The sequence below is a fragment of the Bos grunniens genome, chromosome 10, assembly GCF_055505025.1.
Source record: "Bos grunniens cultivar Pamir isolate PY7600 chromosome 10, Bosgru_T2T1.0, whole genome shotgun sequence".
NCBI classification, from domain to species: Eukaryota; Metazoa; Chordata; class Mammalia; order Artiodactyla; family Bovidae; genus Bos; species Bos grunniens.
Window position 1 is genome coordinate 83,646,465 of NC_141174.1, and position 15,666 is coordinate 83,662,130.

The 15,666-nt window shown below is 43.7% G+C and overlaps 1 protein-coding gene across 6 annotated transcripts in view; it reads right to left on the bottom strand.

Moving 5' to 3' along the window:
- Positions 1 to 15,666, bottom strand: part of THSD4 (thrombospondin type 1 domain containing 4) — a 676,260-nt gene that overhangs the window by 27,550 nt on the left and 633,044 nt on the right. For all 6 annotated transcript variants that reach the window (XM_086322751.1, XM_086322752.1, XM_086322753.1 and 3 more), the window contains 2 exons: positions 7,897 to 8,072; positions 5,425 to 5,521 (listed from right to left, as the gene is read on the bottom strand). In XM_086322751.1, the coding sequence (XP_086178877.1) occupies positions 5,425 to 5,521; positions 7,897 to 8,072 (273 nt within the window). The remainder of the gene's footprint in view (positions 1 to 5,424; positions 5,522 to 7,896; positions 8,073 to 15,666) is intronic.

The following is a 15,666-nucleotide window of genomic DNA, read 5'->3' on the forward strand; positions in this document are numbered from 1 at the left end:
AAAGATGAACATCACAGAAGGGAAAGTGAGCAAGGACCTGGGAGAGGCAACTTCTTTTCTTTTCATGAGAAAAGAACTACATACAACCAAAAGTCATACAACAGTGCTCAGCTTCATTCCTAATTAAAGAACTACACGAGAAAGCAGCAATAGCAATTCTATTTATCTTAACGACTGCAAGGAGATCCAACCAGTCCATTCTAAAGGAGATCAGCCCTGGGTGTTCTTTGGAAGGAATGATGCTAAAGCTGAAACTCCGGTACTTTGGCCACCCCATGCGAAGAATTGACTCATTGGAAAAGTTTCTGATGCAGGGAGGGATTGGGGGCAGGAGGAGAAGGGGACGACAGAGGATGAGATGGCTGGATGGCATTACTGACTCGATGGTCGTGAGTTTGGGTGAACTCCGGGAGATGGTGATGGATAGGGAGGCCTGGTGTGCTGCGATTCTTGGGGTCGCAAAGAGTCAGACACGACTGAGCAACTGAACTGAACTGAACAATAAAGATGAGAAACTCTGGAAACCTTTAAATCCCTAAACCCCTCATTGAAGGTGCTGTAAAACATACTTTCTCACACTGGGTGAGCCTACAAATAGATGCAAAGCTTTGGAGGGCAACTTGGCAAGATCGCTCTACATTTTAAATGCACATATCTCTTGACCTAGCCGTTCAATGCCCATTCTTTTACATAAAGCTGTATGTACAAGTACGTCTACTAATTTGAAACACCAAAACAGTAGAATGAGTTTAAATGTCCACCAGAGCGTGCATGTGTGCTGAGTTGCTTCAGTTGTGTCCAACTCTTTTCGATCCTCTTGTAGCCCACCTGGCGCCTCTGTCCTTGGGATTCTCCAGGCGAGAATCTGGAGTGAGTTGCCAGGCTATCCTCCAGGGAATCTTCCTGACCCAGTGGTACTAGTTAAAAGAAATTATACTACAGCCATGAATGAAATACTATGTAATTTTTAAGAAAAGAATGAAGCAAATACACGTCATGACTGACAGGCTGTTTGGTGAAAGAAAAAAGCATGACAGAATTCAGTTTGTGTACACATACACATACGCAGACGTGGCAGGACACTTTTTGAGAGATTAACTTGTGTTTTGTTCTTTATCTCTGTTCCTCCTCCTCCTCTCCTAGTCCAAGCGGCTAAATTCTTGGATTTTCTTGCCTGAGAATTGTGTAGGAGAGAAGGCAAAAGCTACTAGAAGTCAACAGCTCTTCTTTCCCATAGCAAAAAACCTGAGCTCCCAGTAAGGATAGCAGGTCCCAGAGGAGCTGGCCCAGGGGAAGGAGGAGAAAAAAGTGGAGAGCACGTTCTAAGAGAGAGAGAGATGGAGAAGTAGGCGTCTGAGGTCTTGTGTTTCCTGGGCACCACAGACCTGCCAGGCAGGAAACTTTCCTCATATCTGGCATGTAGGGGGGAGCCTCCAGATTGATTAGGATGGAATTTTCTACCAGTTTCAAGGAAGTTTCAAATTCAGGCTAGTTTTATGTTAACTTATAGAAAAGACTGGCATGTGATGTTCCTGGTATACTTAGATTATAGACAAAGATTCAAATCGGCTTGAACACGTTTGTACATGCACAGAGAGGGCTGGACAGAGTCTTTCCAAATTGTTAAGAGAGATTGCCTCTGGGAAGCTGGGCGAGGTATGAGGTTGGGAATACTACTTTTTTTTTTTTAATAAATAGAATTTATATATATGTGTGTGTGTATATACATACACATAAAGGTATATCGTGAAGTCGTTGAGTTGTGTCCGACTCTTCGTGACCCCATGGACTGTAGCCCACCAGGCTCCTCCATCCATGGAATTTTCTAGGCAAGAGTACTGGAGTGGGTTGCCATTTCCTTCTCTAGAGGATCTTCCCAACCAAGGGATTGAACCTGGGTCTCACGCATTCCGGGCAGACGCTTTACCATCTGAGCCACCAGGGAATTGCATATATAGGTATATACCTATATATATATATATACCTATATATATATATATATATAGTTGCCATGCCCTCCTCCAGGGGATCTTCCTAACCTAGGAAGACATGGGTTCGATCCCTGGGTTGGGAAGAATGGACAGAGCAGCCTGGCAGGCTACAGTCCATGGGGTTGCAAAGAGTTGGACAGGACTGAGTACACACGCATCGTACACATATAGAACCCGCCTGCCAATGCAGGACACGTAGGAGACGAATTCAGTCCCTGGGTCGGGAAGATCCCTGGAGGAAGGCATGGCAACCCACTCCACTATTCTTGCCTGGAGAATCCCATGGACAGAGGAGCCTGGCACGCTGCAGTCCATAGGGTTGCAAAGAGTTGGACACCGTGACTAGGCACAGCATGGCAAGCAGTTTTAGGTTTACAGCAAAACTGAGTAGGAAGCGCAGAGTTCCCTTCTTTCTCCTGCCCCCACACATGCACGTCCTCCCCTATCAACATCCCACATCAGAGTGGTACATTTGTTAAAACTGATGAAACTACACTCGACGTATCCGAAGTCCACAGATTACATTAGGGTTCACTCTTGGTGTTTTACATTTTGTGGGTTTTGACAAATGTGTGACATCTGTCAACTTTTGCAGTATCACACAGAATAGTTTTTCTGCCCTAAAATCCTCTGTGCTCTGCCTATTCATCCCTCCCTCCCTTGTAATCCCTGGACACCACTGATCTGTTTACTGTCTCCATAGTTACATCTTTTGCAGACAGTCATACATACTTGGAACCATATAGTACGCAGACTTTTCAGATTGGCTTTTTTCACTTAGTAATGTGCAGCTAAGGTTCATACATGTCTTTTCCTGGCTTGATAGCTCATTTCTTTTTAGCACTGGATAATATCCATTGTCTGGATGTGTCACAGTCCTTTTATCCAAATTCACTTACTGAAAGACATCTTGGTTGCTTTCAAGTTTTGGCAACTGTGGAGCAGTTGCATTTTACTTTACATATTTCTATTTTGATTGAATAGTGTTCAAGCATTCATTAGTTTAATATCAAATAAGGAGGCAAATTCTAGGGTTACTATAAAATGCAGTTAAAACTTAGAGCTTTCTCTCCTCTTTCATCAGCACTTTCTTATTTAGTTGACAGAATACTTCATGGTTTGAAATATTATAGGCAAATTAAACGAATAGAATCAAGACCAGTTATATTGGTATAAATAAGACTGTCCAAATGTTATCAGATAAAACCTTTTAAGATCTTTTATGTGTCTTATATGCCCTAGGCACTGTGCTAGGATAGACATCTAATTCATTCCTTTCCCCTCCAAAATAAAGCCTTTGGATGTACATTTTCTTCCTTTCTATTCTGTGGATTGTGAATGTGTTCAGAGAAGTTACTCTTTGCATGAACATGCACAGCAAAAAAGTGGCTGAGTTGAATTCAAGCTCTGACCTCCTGTCTCTGTTGATATGGAGGATGAAGCCTGGTCCATCTTGCCTCTCCTCATCAGTGTTTTATGGCTGAGCCCTTCTGGCCTGCTCTATCCCAGGCAGCTGATCCCAGGACCACATGCTACCCATTAACTGAGACCCATTAGGCTTGCTATCAATCACCATCATTCTATATGATTTCAAAAAGTCTATCCAATTGCCCCTATAAATCAGTATCAGTAATCTCAATATTTTGCCATCTGAACTTGGTTTCTCAGGCTGTATATTGCTCCTGGAAATGGCTTAAAAATTCTTTCAGGCTGAGTGTGCTGACTTGGAGTTTGGACAACACACGTACCCCACATGCCAGGCAAACACCAGGCTGTTGTCTCCAGGAAGCCCAGCTGATGCCTCCTCCATCTGGGACAGACGACCTGGTTATCCAATCAGCAGCCCAGGGAAGGATGGATGGATGGGGTCTCATGTCTGTCCCCTCACCTGCTAGGACAGACGTTGGACCAGGTCACCTCTAGGCAGTATAACAAGCACAGGTCTAGTGACCCAGGCTGGCCTGAGGTCCAGGATGTAAGTCTCTCTAAGCTTCTATTTCCTTACTCTTAAAATGGGGCTAATAATAGTTCCTTCCTCTGAGTATACTTGTGAGAATTGATGAGTTAGTCTATATGAAGGGCTCAGCAGTGTCTAGCACATAATGAGGACTCAGTCTGTGTGAGCAATTATTATGAATATTTCTGCAGACCTTTCTGTTTGAAAGATAGAAAAGACAGTCTCCATTTGGGTGGCAGGCTCCATCACCATTTGGTGAAGAAGTATCAGCCAGGGGCTGTGACACATCCAGCAGCAGCCAAGCAGAGCTGCCAGCTCTGTCTCTCAGCAGAGCCCACTGGGAAGAGGTCAATTGTTAGATGCGAACCCATGATGCTTTTCTTATAGGTCAAAGCTGTGTCAGTGGAAGCAGAAGGGGACCAAGAGAAAAGCCATGTGGTAGATAGAACAATGGCCCTCTGAAGGTGTCTGGGTCCTAATCCCTGGAACTGGGATGTGTTTGTTTAATGTGGCAAAAGGGATTTTGCAGATATAATTAAGCTATCCTGGGTTTTGAGGTGGAAAGATTTATCTGGCCAAGCTCAATGTAACCAGAAGGGTCCTTAATAAGAAAGAGGCAGGAGGGTGAGAGTCAGAGAAGGAGATATGACGGCAGAAGACGGTCAGAGGCAGAGAGATCTAAAGGTGTTACTTGGCTGGCTCTGAAGATGGAAGAGGGGGCCACGAACCAAGGAATGAAAGTGGCCTCTTGAATTTGAAAAAGGCAAGGAGATCAATTCTTTCTCAGAGCCTGCAGAGAATGCATAGCTCACCAACACCTTGATTTCTGCCCAGCAAAACCCATTTTGGACTTTTGACCTCCAGAACTATAGGATAGTAAATTTGCTATTGTTTTATGCTCCTCAGTTTGAGGTCACTTGTTGCAGCAGCAATAGGAAACTAATACATAAGACAATTCAAGATGTTGAACTGAAAGGCAGGCTGAGAACGTTCACTTTGGGTTTTTTTCAGTTTTAAAAAAATTTAATTAATTTTATTTTTGGCTGCACTCGGTCTTTGTCGCTGTGCGGGCTCCTCTCCAGCTGCAGAGTGCGGGCTTCCCAATGCGATAGCTTCTCTTGTTGTGGTTCCTGGGCTTTACAGCACAGGCTCAGCAGTTGTGGTGCATGGGCTCCGTTGCTCCGTGACATGTGGGATCTTCCTGGATCAGGGATCAGACTGCAGTGGCAGGTGGATTCTTATCTACCTACCACCAGGGAAGTTCTGTTCACTTCACGTTTAAATCAAGTGCATGAAACACTCTCAGAGAAAGTTCAGGCGAATGCTGAAGCATCCTCTGATATATTGACTCTGAAGTATGTGTCCATGAATTTGCGCTGTGTTAACTAATAGACAGAGGACAGATATACAAGAACAGAGAAAGGGCTTTAAAAGGAAATGATCTGGGATGATTGGCAGCAAAACGAGGAGTTTTACCTGGTCTCCTGTGAGGTGGCACCTGTGGGCTGATGGCGTTGTTCCCCATGATCACGTACTCGTAGTGGACTCCTGGGTTAGGCTGCTGGTGTATCATCTGACAACACAGAGGTCAATGTCACTGCACAGGCACATCTCTTTCCGGCTGACTCTGGGCTCAATGGTGTAAGTGGCATTAACTATAAATGAGTGGATTGATTTACATCTAATAATAATAGTGGGCCAGCGACAGACTAAATGAAAGTTATTTTCAGATGGCTTTTTGCTATTTGCTTTTGAAGAATGAGGAACATAGTCTTTGAGAGATTCGGAAGAAAACTAGGCTGAAGGTCAAGATTTTATAAGTTCCAAATGGAAAGATGGGAGCAACGGTAGCTACCCTTTTTGTTGGCTCCCCACCATTTTCTCCATGACGTAGATTTTGTGCACAGATCTCAAAATGTCCAAGAGACACTTAGGTTTACACCACAGAGACACTGTTTGAACACTAGGTGGTGAGGCAGAGTCATGAAGGAACGGCCAGACTTCCGGCAGTGCCAGCAGGAGCTCTTCTAGGTTCCTCTGAAGTCCTGTGCCTGGCCTGTGAGCCTGGCTCAGGAAGGTCTGCCCCAACCTTCTCCCTTATTGACTCTTTGAGTCCCATCCCCTCTCATCCATGGAAAGGTCCAGAATCACAGAGAGGTAGGGTGAGAAATACAGGTACCAAATAAGGGAAGTGTCTCCTGGGTCCTATTCTCTCAGAAACCCATGATAAAAGCTGCATAGGGCCGTGGAAGTCACCCAGAATACAAAACAAGCCAGTACACAGTGGCAGATTAATTCCCTCCCTATTGGGTTCGGAGCACAAAATCCTTTGTACCCATGGCTTTCCTGGTGGGAAGCAGGGTGGTGGGCTAAATAAAGCAGTTGAACAGGAATCTGAAGTGAAAATACGAGCCAGGCAAGGAGACAGGGTCGTGTTTTGATGTTTCTCTACTGCTTTATAAAGGGGTTCTCCTGTTGACCAGCCGTGTCACCTGCAGCAAGTCCCTCAATCTCATAGCCTCTGATTTCTTCATCTGGAGAGACAGGAGGTTAGAATCACAGCTGATCTCTGAGGTCCTGTTAGCTAGAGGTGTTCTCTGAGTCACTCCTGCAAGGGTGGGTCCTGTTTGGTCCATGAGGGTATCTGCTCCATTCATTTATGCCATCAGCCCTCACTCCTTCCCTATGTGTGAAACAGGGCTTCCTGTCTATAAATCATCCAGGGGAAGGCAGACATAAGAACCCTGGGGGCCCTCAGATCTAGGAACCACGTGGGGAGCAGAGAATCCCTGAGAGACACGGTGGCATGACCACAGGTTCCCACGATCCAGTCCTAGTTCCCTCACTTCTCTTTTCACACAATCGGACACTCCTTCTGAGCCTGGAAATCCTTCCCCACTCTTCTGTGCGAATGTTCTGCCAGTACAAACCTTGTCCCGTTTATGAAATTATTATTGGCCACCACATCCCAGACCACCCACAGTGGGCCTTTAACAACCTGAGTTTTTACCCCTGATGCCATTTGAAACTTACCCAGAGTCCAACAACCACTGGACAGTCTATTAAAAATAGACTCAGTCTATTCAGAATGAGTTATAACAAGGCTTCCTTTGTTGTTTCTAGTCCATGAGCCACTAGGCCCAAAGGGAATGAACAGGTAACTGTATAGTTGGACAAGTAATATTTATAAAACTCACACTCAGCAAATATCAGGTACACCAGTGTGACTCTGGAGATGGTGAGAGAATATATATTGATGGGCGAGCTCATTCCTTTTTATCAAAACTTTGATTTTGAGATTTTATTTCTGGTCCTCTTTTATTTCCTGATCTTTTTTAAGAAGCTTGGATTCTAGTGGTTTCATATAAAAATAAAGCCCATTTTTTAACTGTGGGGCAACTTAATACTTTTAGTTTCTTGTAAAAGAAATCAAAGTGCTATCTTCTGGGAAGCAGGGAACTTCTAGTAAATCTCTATATTGTTACTCCAAGCTTTACTGTGTCATGCGGAGGACTCTGGAGTTCTTGTTTCTTCACTTGCTTTAATCGAATTTGAAGAGGGCTGGGAACTGTGAGTGGTCTTGTCTTGCTTTAGGCATTTGCTTTCTTTTGCCGTAAAAAGAAAACACGCCAAATTAGCATAGGAGGAAAGTGCCTGGAGGAGATCCAGTGCTCATGAAATAAAGGATATGTTTTGCCTCTGATTTGATTCAACAAGTAAAATTGGTTTTACTGGGTCAGTAAACGCTGAGGCATCTGGGAGAGTTTATGGTTTCTATGAGCTGGTACATTTGGAGGTGAGTGGCAAAGATGAGCGCCAAGCATGTAAGGGCACCCCAAAAGGCGCCGCTCAAATGATCTTACTGAGCCGGGGCAACATTTGTTGTTTAATTTTTCCAAGTGTGGTCCTGAGAAGCAAGAAGACACAAAGGCAATAGTTCAAACTCACATAAACATCCAAGATCTCATTAGTGGGACCTTCGGCCAAAAAGGACTCTCCAGCAGTGCTCGAAATCTCATTTGGACGCTTGTATGTGAACATGGTCCCTCCGCCCTCGTATTTTCCAGGCCGGTCAATTGCCCAGTTCCCATTGATGATGGAGCGGCCAGAACGACTTCGCAAGGCTGTTGAGAAAAATGAGACAGTCCTCAGGTGAGCCCAGGTGTGCGCAAGAAACTGACTGACCCCTGGTTGCTGGCTTATTCATTCATCAAGCTTGTTGCTTCAACCACTATGTGCGGGGCACTGGCCTAGGCCTTGGGGCAGGATGAGGCGTCTAGATCACATCCCTTTGGGCCTCATCACTCCTTCAACTGACTTCAACCCCTTCTACCTCTTGAACTTAATCTAGAAAGGAAGGGTGGGAGAGGTTAGGAGAGAAGGACGTGGAACATGCGAGAAAGGAGAAACTCAGAGGTGGAAGACAAAAGGAAGGGGGAACAGAAACTGTATTCTATCCCATTATCTAAAGGTGAGAGGTTGCACACTGGCAGCTCATGAGCTGATTTTGGCTCACAAATGAGCTTAATTTGGCCATTGTAGTGTTTTTATTTTTAAAAAAATTGAACCCAAATTTAAGAATTGGGAGATTTCACATAAAAGGTTTAGAGCTCTAGCTTCTCTTGTAAAACAAGAAGACATGTTACCCTTGGCTCCATGTTCTGTCATGGCAGCAATCATGGAGCTGGGAGCAATCATGGAGCTGGGAGGACCACCTCTGTTAGGGCCTGCATGCTCTGACTGCCCTACTCCCCACCGCTCCTTAATACTCCCCAACACTGAAGCGAAGTCTCAGTTTATTACCCATTGACTCATGAATATAGATTATGCATCATGCTTGAATTATTTTTTCTTACTGAATAGAATTTTTCTTACAGTTCTTCCTACCTGTGTGTCTACTAAAAGCGGCAAAACTAAAGATGGGCTAGGAGGGTCATATGATTTTCTCCTACTTAGATTCATGTGTATCCCCTGACTTCTGTGGCCTTCTAAGGATGGGCGCTGTGAACCACTCCCACATACACGGTCAGAATGGATCTTCACAACACTGCTAAGCAGATGTGCAGTTTCATTGTTCAGAGCACGTCTGAGGGGGAACTTGCTCAAGTTCAGAGATGGGTGACAGAACTCTGACTTGGAGTCCACACTCAGGAGGGAGGTAATAAAGGAGAAGAGGGGCAAGGAGCAAGATTCTGTGGTTACTGAGAGAAGAAAGGACGCATATTCCCCCCTCACACATTTGGTACCTGGATACCACCCCGCTCCCCCAGGCCAAAGGAAAATTGGATTTAAAGAGACCCTATTCTTCTTTTTAAAAAATATTTATTTACTTTTTTGACTGTTGGGTCTTAGCTGTGGCACACAAGATCTTCTGTTGTGGCACGTGGCTCAGCTGACCCGTGAAATGTGGGATCTTTAGTTCCCTGCCCAGGGATCAAATCCACGTGCCCTGCATTGCAAGGCAGATTCTTATACACTGAAACACAGGGGAAGCCCCAAAGGAGATCTTGCTCTAAGTGACATGCTCAACAGTAGGCCTGTGGTGGCACTGGTCCTGTGTACTTTCAATTTACAGTTACTAAACTTAATGTGTTTTACAATATATTATGAAAAATTTTACACATGAACAAAAGGAGTGAGAAAGGTATAATAAGCCTCCATGTACCCATCCCATCACCCAGCCTTAGCTTGTTTTGCTTTGTCAATTCCAGACATTATCTTTACAATTTTCAGTGGTGGTGGTAGTTTAGTCACTAAGTTGCGTCTGACTCTTGTGACCCCATGGACTGTAGCCTGCCAGGCTCTTCTGTCCATGGGATTCTCCAGGCAAGAATACCTGGAGAGGGGGTTGCCATTTCCTTCACCAGAGACATTTTTTAGTCAGTTCAGTCGCTCAGTCATGTCTGACTCTTTGTGACCCCATGAATCGCAGCACGCCAGGCCTCCCTGTCCATCACTAACTCCCGGAGTTCATTCAGACTCACGTCCATCCAGTCAGTGATGCCATCCAGCCATCTCATCCTCTGTCGTCCCCTTCTCCTCCTGCCCCCAATCTCTCCCAGCATCAGAGTCTTTTCCAATGAGTCAACTCTTTGTATGAGGTGGCCAAAGTATTGGAGTTTCAGCTTTAGCATCATTCCCTCCAAAGAAATCCCAGGGCTGATCTCCTTCAGAATGGACTGGTTGGATCTCCTTGCAGTCCAAGGGACTCTCAAGAGTCTTCTCCAACACCACAGTTCAAAAGCATCAATTCTTCGGCACTCAGCTTTCTCTACAGTCCAATTCTCACATCCATACATGACCACTGGAAAAACCCATAACCTTGACTAGACAGACCTTTGTTGGCAAAGTAATGTCTCTGCTTTTGAATATGCTATCTAGTTGGTCATAACTTTCCTTCCAAGAAGTAAGTGTCTTTTAATTTCATGGCTGCAGTCACCATCTGCAGTGATTTTGGAGCCCCCCAAAATAAAGTCTGACACTGTTTCCACTGTTTCCCCATCTATTTCCCATGAAGTGATAGGACCAGATGCCATGATCTTCATTTTTTGAATGTTGAGTTTTAAGCCAACTTTTTCACTCTCCTCTTTCACCTTCATCAAGAGGCTTTTTAGTTCCTCTTCACTTTCTGCCATAAGGGTGGTGTCATCTGCATAGCTGAGGTTATTGATATTTCTCCTGGCAATCTTGATTCCAGCTTGTGCTTTTTCCAGCCCAGCATTTCTCATGATGTACTCTGCGTATAAGTTAAATAAGCAGAGTGACAATATACAGCCTTGAGGTACTCCTTTTCCTATTTGGAACCAGTCTGTTGTTCCATGTCCAGTTCTAACTGTTGCTTCCTGACCTGCATACAGATTTCTCAAGAGGCAGGTCAGGTGGTCTGGTATTCCCATCTCTTTCAGATCTCACTAAAGTATAAAGCCTCTTGGTTTCTTAAAGCCAGTTGCAGCAGTGTTTTCTACAATGGGCCTTCCCAGGCCTGCAGAGTCAGAAGCTGCTTGCAGGAGTGGAGGAAGAACCCGCAAGGCTGAGGTGACCTGTGCCTCCCACCTGCCAAAGATGCTATCCCTGGCTGGCTCACGGCCAGGGCTCCTGGGAGACCACAGCTGTGGAACATCGAATACCAAGTTAGAAAATCACTTCAGCTTACTGAGTGGAAAGGAAGAGTCAAGGGTTGAGAATGAGGATGAATAGGTTTGGGCCATTTTCTCTCAAAACCATAGTTCTTGAGAGTGGTCCATATAGGGTCTCTCTGTTCTCATTTCCCATTCACTTCTCAGTCATCTGCAATCTGGCTCTTATTCCCATTATTTCACTGAAACAATTCAAATGAATGTGACCAGGACCTCCACGTTGTCAAATCCAATGGGCATTTTCAGCCTTCCTCTTATTGGACGTCTTGGCAGCATTTGGCACTACTGGCTGCTCCATCCTATTTGAAGTCTTCTTTCACTGGTTTCTGGGACACTCACTCAACTGGCTTTCCTCCTGCTCTTGGGCTCTGCATCTGTTCTTTATTTTTTCTCATCTTTTTCTACTTGGCCATTAAATGTTAGTGTCCCTTAAGGCTTCAGAGTAGACCTGATTTGGGTGTTGTACTCCTTTCACGGGCAATTGCATCTATGCCCATGGCTTCAATTACTATATTCCAGTGAGTTTGATATTTATGTCTCCAATTCAGTATTATCCTCTGGTCCTAAGCTTGTGGGATTTTAGTCCCCTGACCAGGGATCAAACCTAGGCCCTCAGCAGTGAGAGCGTGGAGTCCTAACTGCTGGACCTCCAGGGAATTCCCTAGTCCCAGACTTGTATATCTAATCACCTATTTGACAACATCCCTCAGATGTGTAGGTCTGAACTCATTCTTGACCTTTTCCAGTATTTCTTTTTTAACTGAAGTATAGTTGATTTACAACATTAGGTTACTTTCCGGTTTTAGTGCATAATGATTCAGTATTTTCACAGAATATACTCCCTTTCCACTTCCCCTTTTGTTTTCTGTATCTGTGAGTCAATGTTTGTTTTGCACATGCATTCATTTATATTATTTGTTAGACTCCACTTATAAGTGATATCATATAGTGTTTTTCTCTGTCTGACTTATTTCACTAAGCCTAATATTCTCTATTAGGTCCATTCACGTTGCTGCAAATGGAAGAATTTCATTCTTTTTATGGCTAAGTAACCTTCCTTGGTGACTCAGTGGTAAAGAAGCCGCCTGCCAACGCAAGAGATGCAGGTTTGATCTCTGGGTCAGGAAGATCCCCTGGAGAAGGAAATGGCAATCCACTCCAGTATTCTTGCCTGGAAAATCCCGTGGACAGAGGAGCCTGGCAGGCTACAGTCCATAGGGTCACAAAAGGGTTGAATACAACTTAGCAACTAAACAACAACTGTTACCCCTGCATCCCCACACTGTTGGTGGGAGTGTAAACTGATCCGACCTTGGAAGGCAGTTTGGTTACTAACTATTCTCAGGTCAAGAATATGGGGCTAAATGCCCCTCCTCCCCTCTCCCTCCACGCCCCCGCCTTCCACAATAGGTTTAAATGCCCATATTCTTGACCTGAGAATTATTCTTCTAGGAAACTACTTGATGGATATCCTTCTGTAAGTATACAAAAGTGTTTTTTTAATAAGGATATTCTCTGCAGATTGTTTTCAACTGAGAAAACTAAAACCAACCTAAATATGCATAAATAGAGGATTACTTAAGTAAACTGTCATCTTGGATAACCATGCAATGGAATACCACATGGCCCTAAAAACAATGAGGCAGGTCTACGGGTATGAAATGAACTCTGTGATACATTTTAAAATGAAACAAAAGTACAAAACAGTCCATTTGGTACGGTCTCATTTGTTATACACTTTAAAATAAAAATATACACATTAAAAAACATGTAGGCACACACATAAACATTTTAGGGCGAGACAGTCCTAAAACAATTAACATTTGGGGAAAGGAATGGAGGTTTAGGTTGGGATGGGAGATGAGAAGGGAGACATTTATTTTCCACTTTATATCCTTTTACTACCATTTAAAATTTGTTTTACCACATGCATATATTACTTTCTTTAAAGCTTAAAAAATTTTAATTAATATAAAGGACATGGTACAAGCAGAAATAAAATATTTTCTCCCTTTTCACAGCTTCTCCTTACAATCCAATTTGGAGCATCAAAAGCTCAGAATTGAGATAGGTTCTGGCTAAGATTTTATTGCTGTTAATGGCAGTGTTATAGAAGAGGTTATTATCTGGAAACCAAAAAGTCCATTAAAGAACCATTTGAAGTATGGCAAAGAGCCCCCTAGGAAATTAAACACTGGGACCCTGAATCTTTTTTACCATCTACTACTGTTATCCATGGGGCTTCCCTGGTGACTCAGCAATAAAGAATCTGCTTGCCAACTCAGGAGACTTGGGTTTGATCCTTGAGTTGGCAAGATCCCCTGGAGAAGGAAATGGCAACCCATTCCAGTATTCTTGCCTGGAAAATGCATGGATAGAGGAGATTGGTGGGCTATAGTCCTTAGGTCACAAAAGAGTCAGACACAACTTAACGACTAAATAACTATTGTCCATGGATTCTCACTAAGGGTTTAGATGAATTTTAAACCATAGACTAGCAAAACACTTAAAAAAAAAAAGCAACATCAGATTTTTTGCAAACATGATCCTAATACCATATGCCCAGAGGTTAGCTTCTGAGACAGGTCCAAAATTAGCCCCCCATCTGGCCTTACATTGAAAACAGCTGCATCTACAATATCTGTACTTGTAAGCAGCTCCAGGGCTATTGATGGTGTCCAGAACTAACTCACAGAAAGGTGCAGGTGACTCATGGCTCTTGCTAGTGCGTGTGTTCACTGAGGTCAAGATTTGGCAAAGTCTGTGTGAAAGGCAACTTTACAACTATGTCAGTAAGAGGAAATCTCCACTCTTGTTGGACATTGGGGTTTTATTCCAGTTTAAATGGTCAATGCTGGGCATGTATTTTTGGCCTAAACTCTTTGTATCAACAGTGCCCTTCTCCAAGGTTCATGTACAAATTGTTAATATATCCATGCCCTGCTTCTCACACACCTCATCCCACCATCTTAATGCCCGCTGTTGATGACCCAAACACTGGCTCCATGATGGATCACTGTGATCCTCCTACTAACAAGTTCCTCGAAGCTTCTTAATATTTCAGTAATTCTTAGAAGCTATAATGGAAGCAGCACAACAAACTCAAGGGTACAGAGGTCGGACGTCACTGGCACTGCTGCTCTGATACAGCTGGAGGTCTGTGGTCCTGCCATTTCTGGTCTATGAGCTTCCATAGAAGCCCACATACGGGCACCATCCCAAGTGAGTCTCAGAATATGTTACCCAAGCTAGATACCCTGAAAATGGAACACAATCACTCACTTCACAAGGACCACCTTGGAGGGGTCTGTCAATCGCATCTTTATTTTCACTAACCCCCAACTGAAACTTGGCATTCCTTCTATTATATTTATAATAGGCAACAGACCATAATAGTATTAGCAATACTGTGACTTGGTCACTGATAGAAGTCACTCATGTATTCATATGACATTATAGATGTTACAAATATTTTGAAATATTGTTTAAAAACTCATCACTATTCTGGAATTATAGTAATGTAAAACCCTCCATGACATTACCTATTTTAATGTCAAAGAATCACATCACTATGTATATTACAAGTTATTTTTCTAAAATATTTTTATAATTTTAATTAAGTATAATTGGTTTCCATTTTTTCCTCTGTATCTTATTTTATAGATTTAAAAACAGTATTCTGAGATGGTATCCACAGACTGCCAAGGGAGTCCAAAGCACAAAAATGTGAAGAACCTTTGGTCTAATGATTTATTGTTTTCAAAACACAAATGAACTCACAAAATATGAATGCCAATCCTATAGGGCAAGCAGGACACATACTGTCTGTATCATACAAATGAGAAAATAGGTTCAGAGAGATTAAGTTGCTTGCTCATGGTCACAGACTATTAGGTTAAGTTCAGGATTTGAACGTTGATGCTCTACTTCCACATTCATTGCAATTGTGGCAGTAATTCTCAGAGTGTGGTCCTTGGGCCAGCAGCATTAGCATCCCCTGGAAGCTGGTAGATGTGTTGGCTCAGGCTGGCTGAATCAGAAACTTGGGTGGGGCCCAGCACTCAGGTTAAGCAAGCTGTCCTGGTGGCTGCAGTGCACTCAAAGTTGGAGAAGCACTGCAGTATACCTTCCCACCCTCATCTCTTATTTTTCAGTCCAGATCAAAAGAGAAGATGTCTTCATCAAAGGAGGAACGGTTTCACGTCTTATATATCGGCTTTGCCTGGGCGACAGAGCTGACACTGAGAGAAGGGTAGCAAAAGGGCCAGTCTGGGGGTTGAAACCTATGTTCATTCCACCCTACTACTGAAGCTCTTGTCACAATGCCCTCCTTCGAGCATTTAGGATTCTAGGAGCTGACTTTTTCCATGAATTTCAAGTTACCAGTAATCAACCCTGCTGCTGCTGCCGCCGCCAAGTCGCTTCAGTCTTGTCCGACTCTGTGCGACCCCAGAGACAGCAACCCACCAGGCTCCCCCGTCTCTGGGATTCTCTAGGCAAGAATACTGGAGTGGGTTGCCATTTCCTTCTCCAATGCATGAAAGTGAAAAGTCAAAGTGAAGCCGCTCAGTCGTGTCTGACT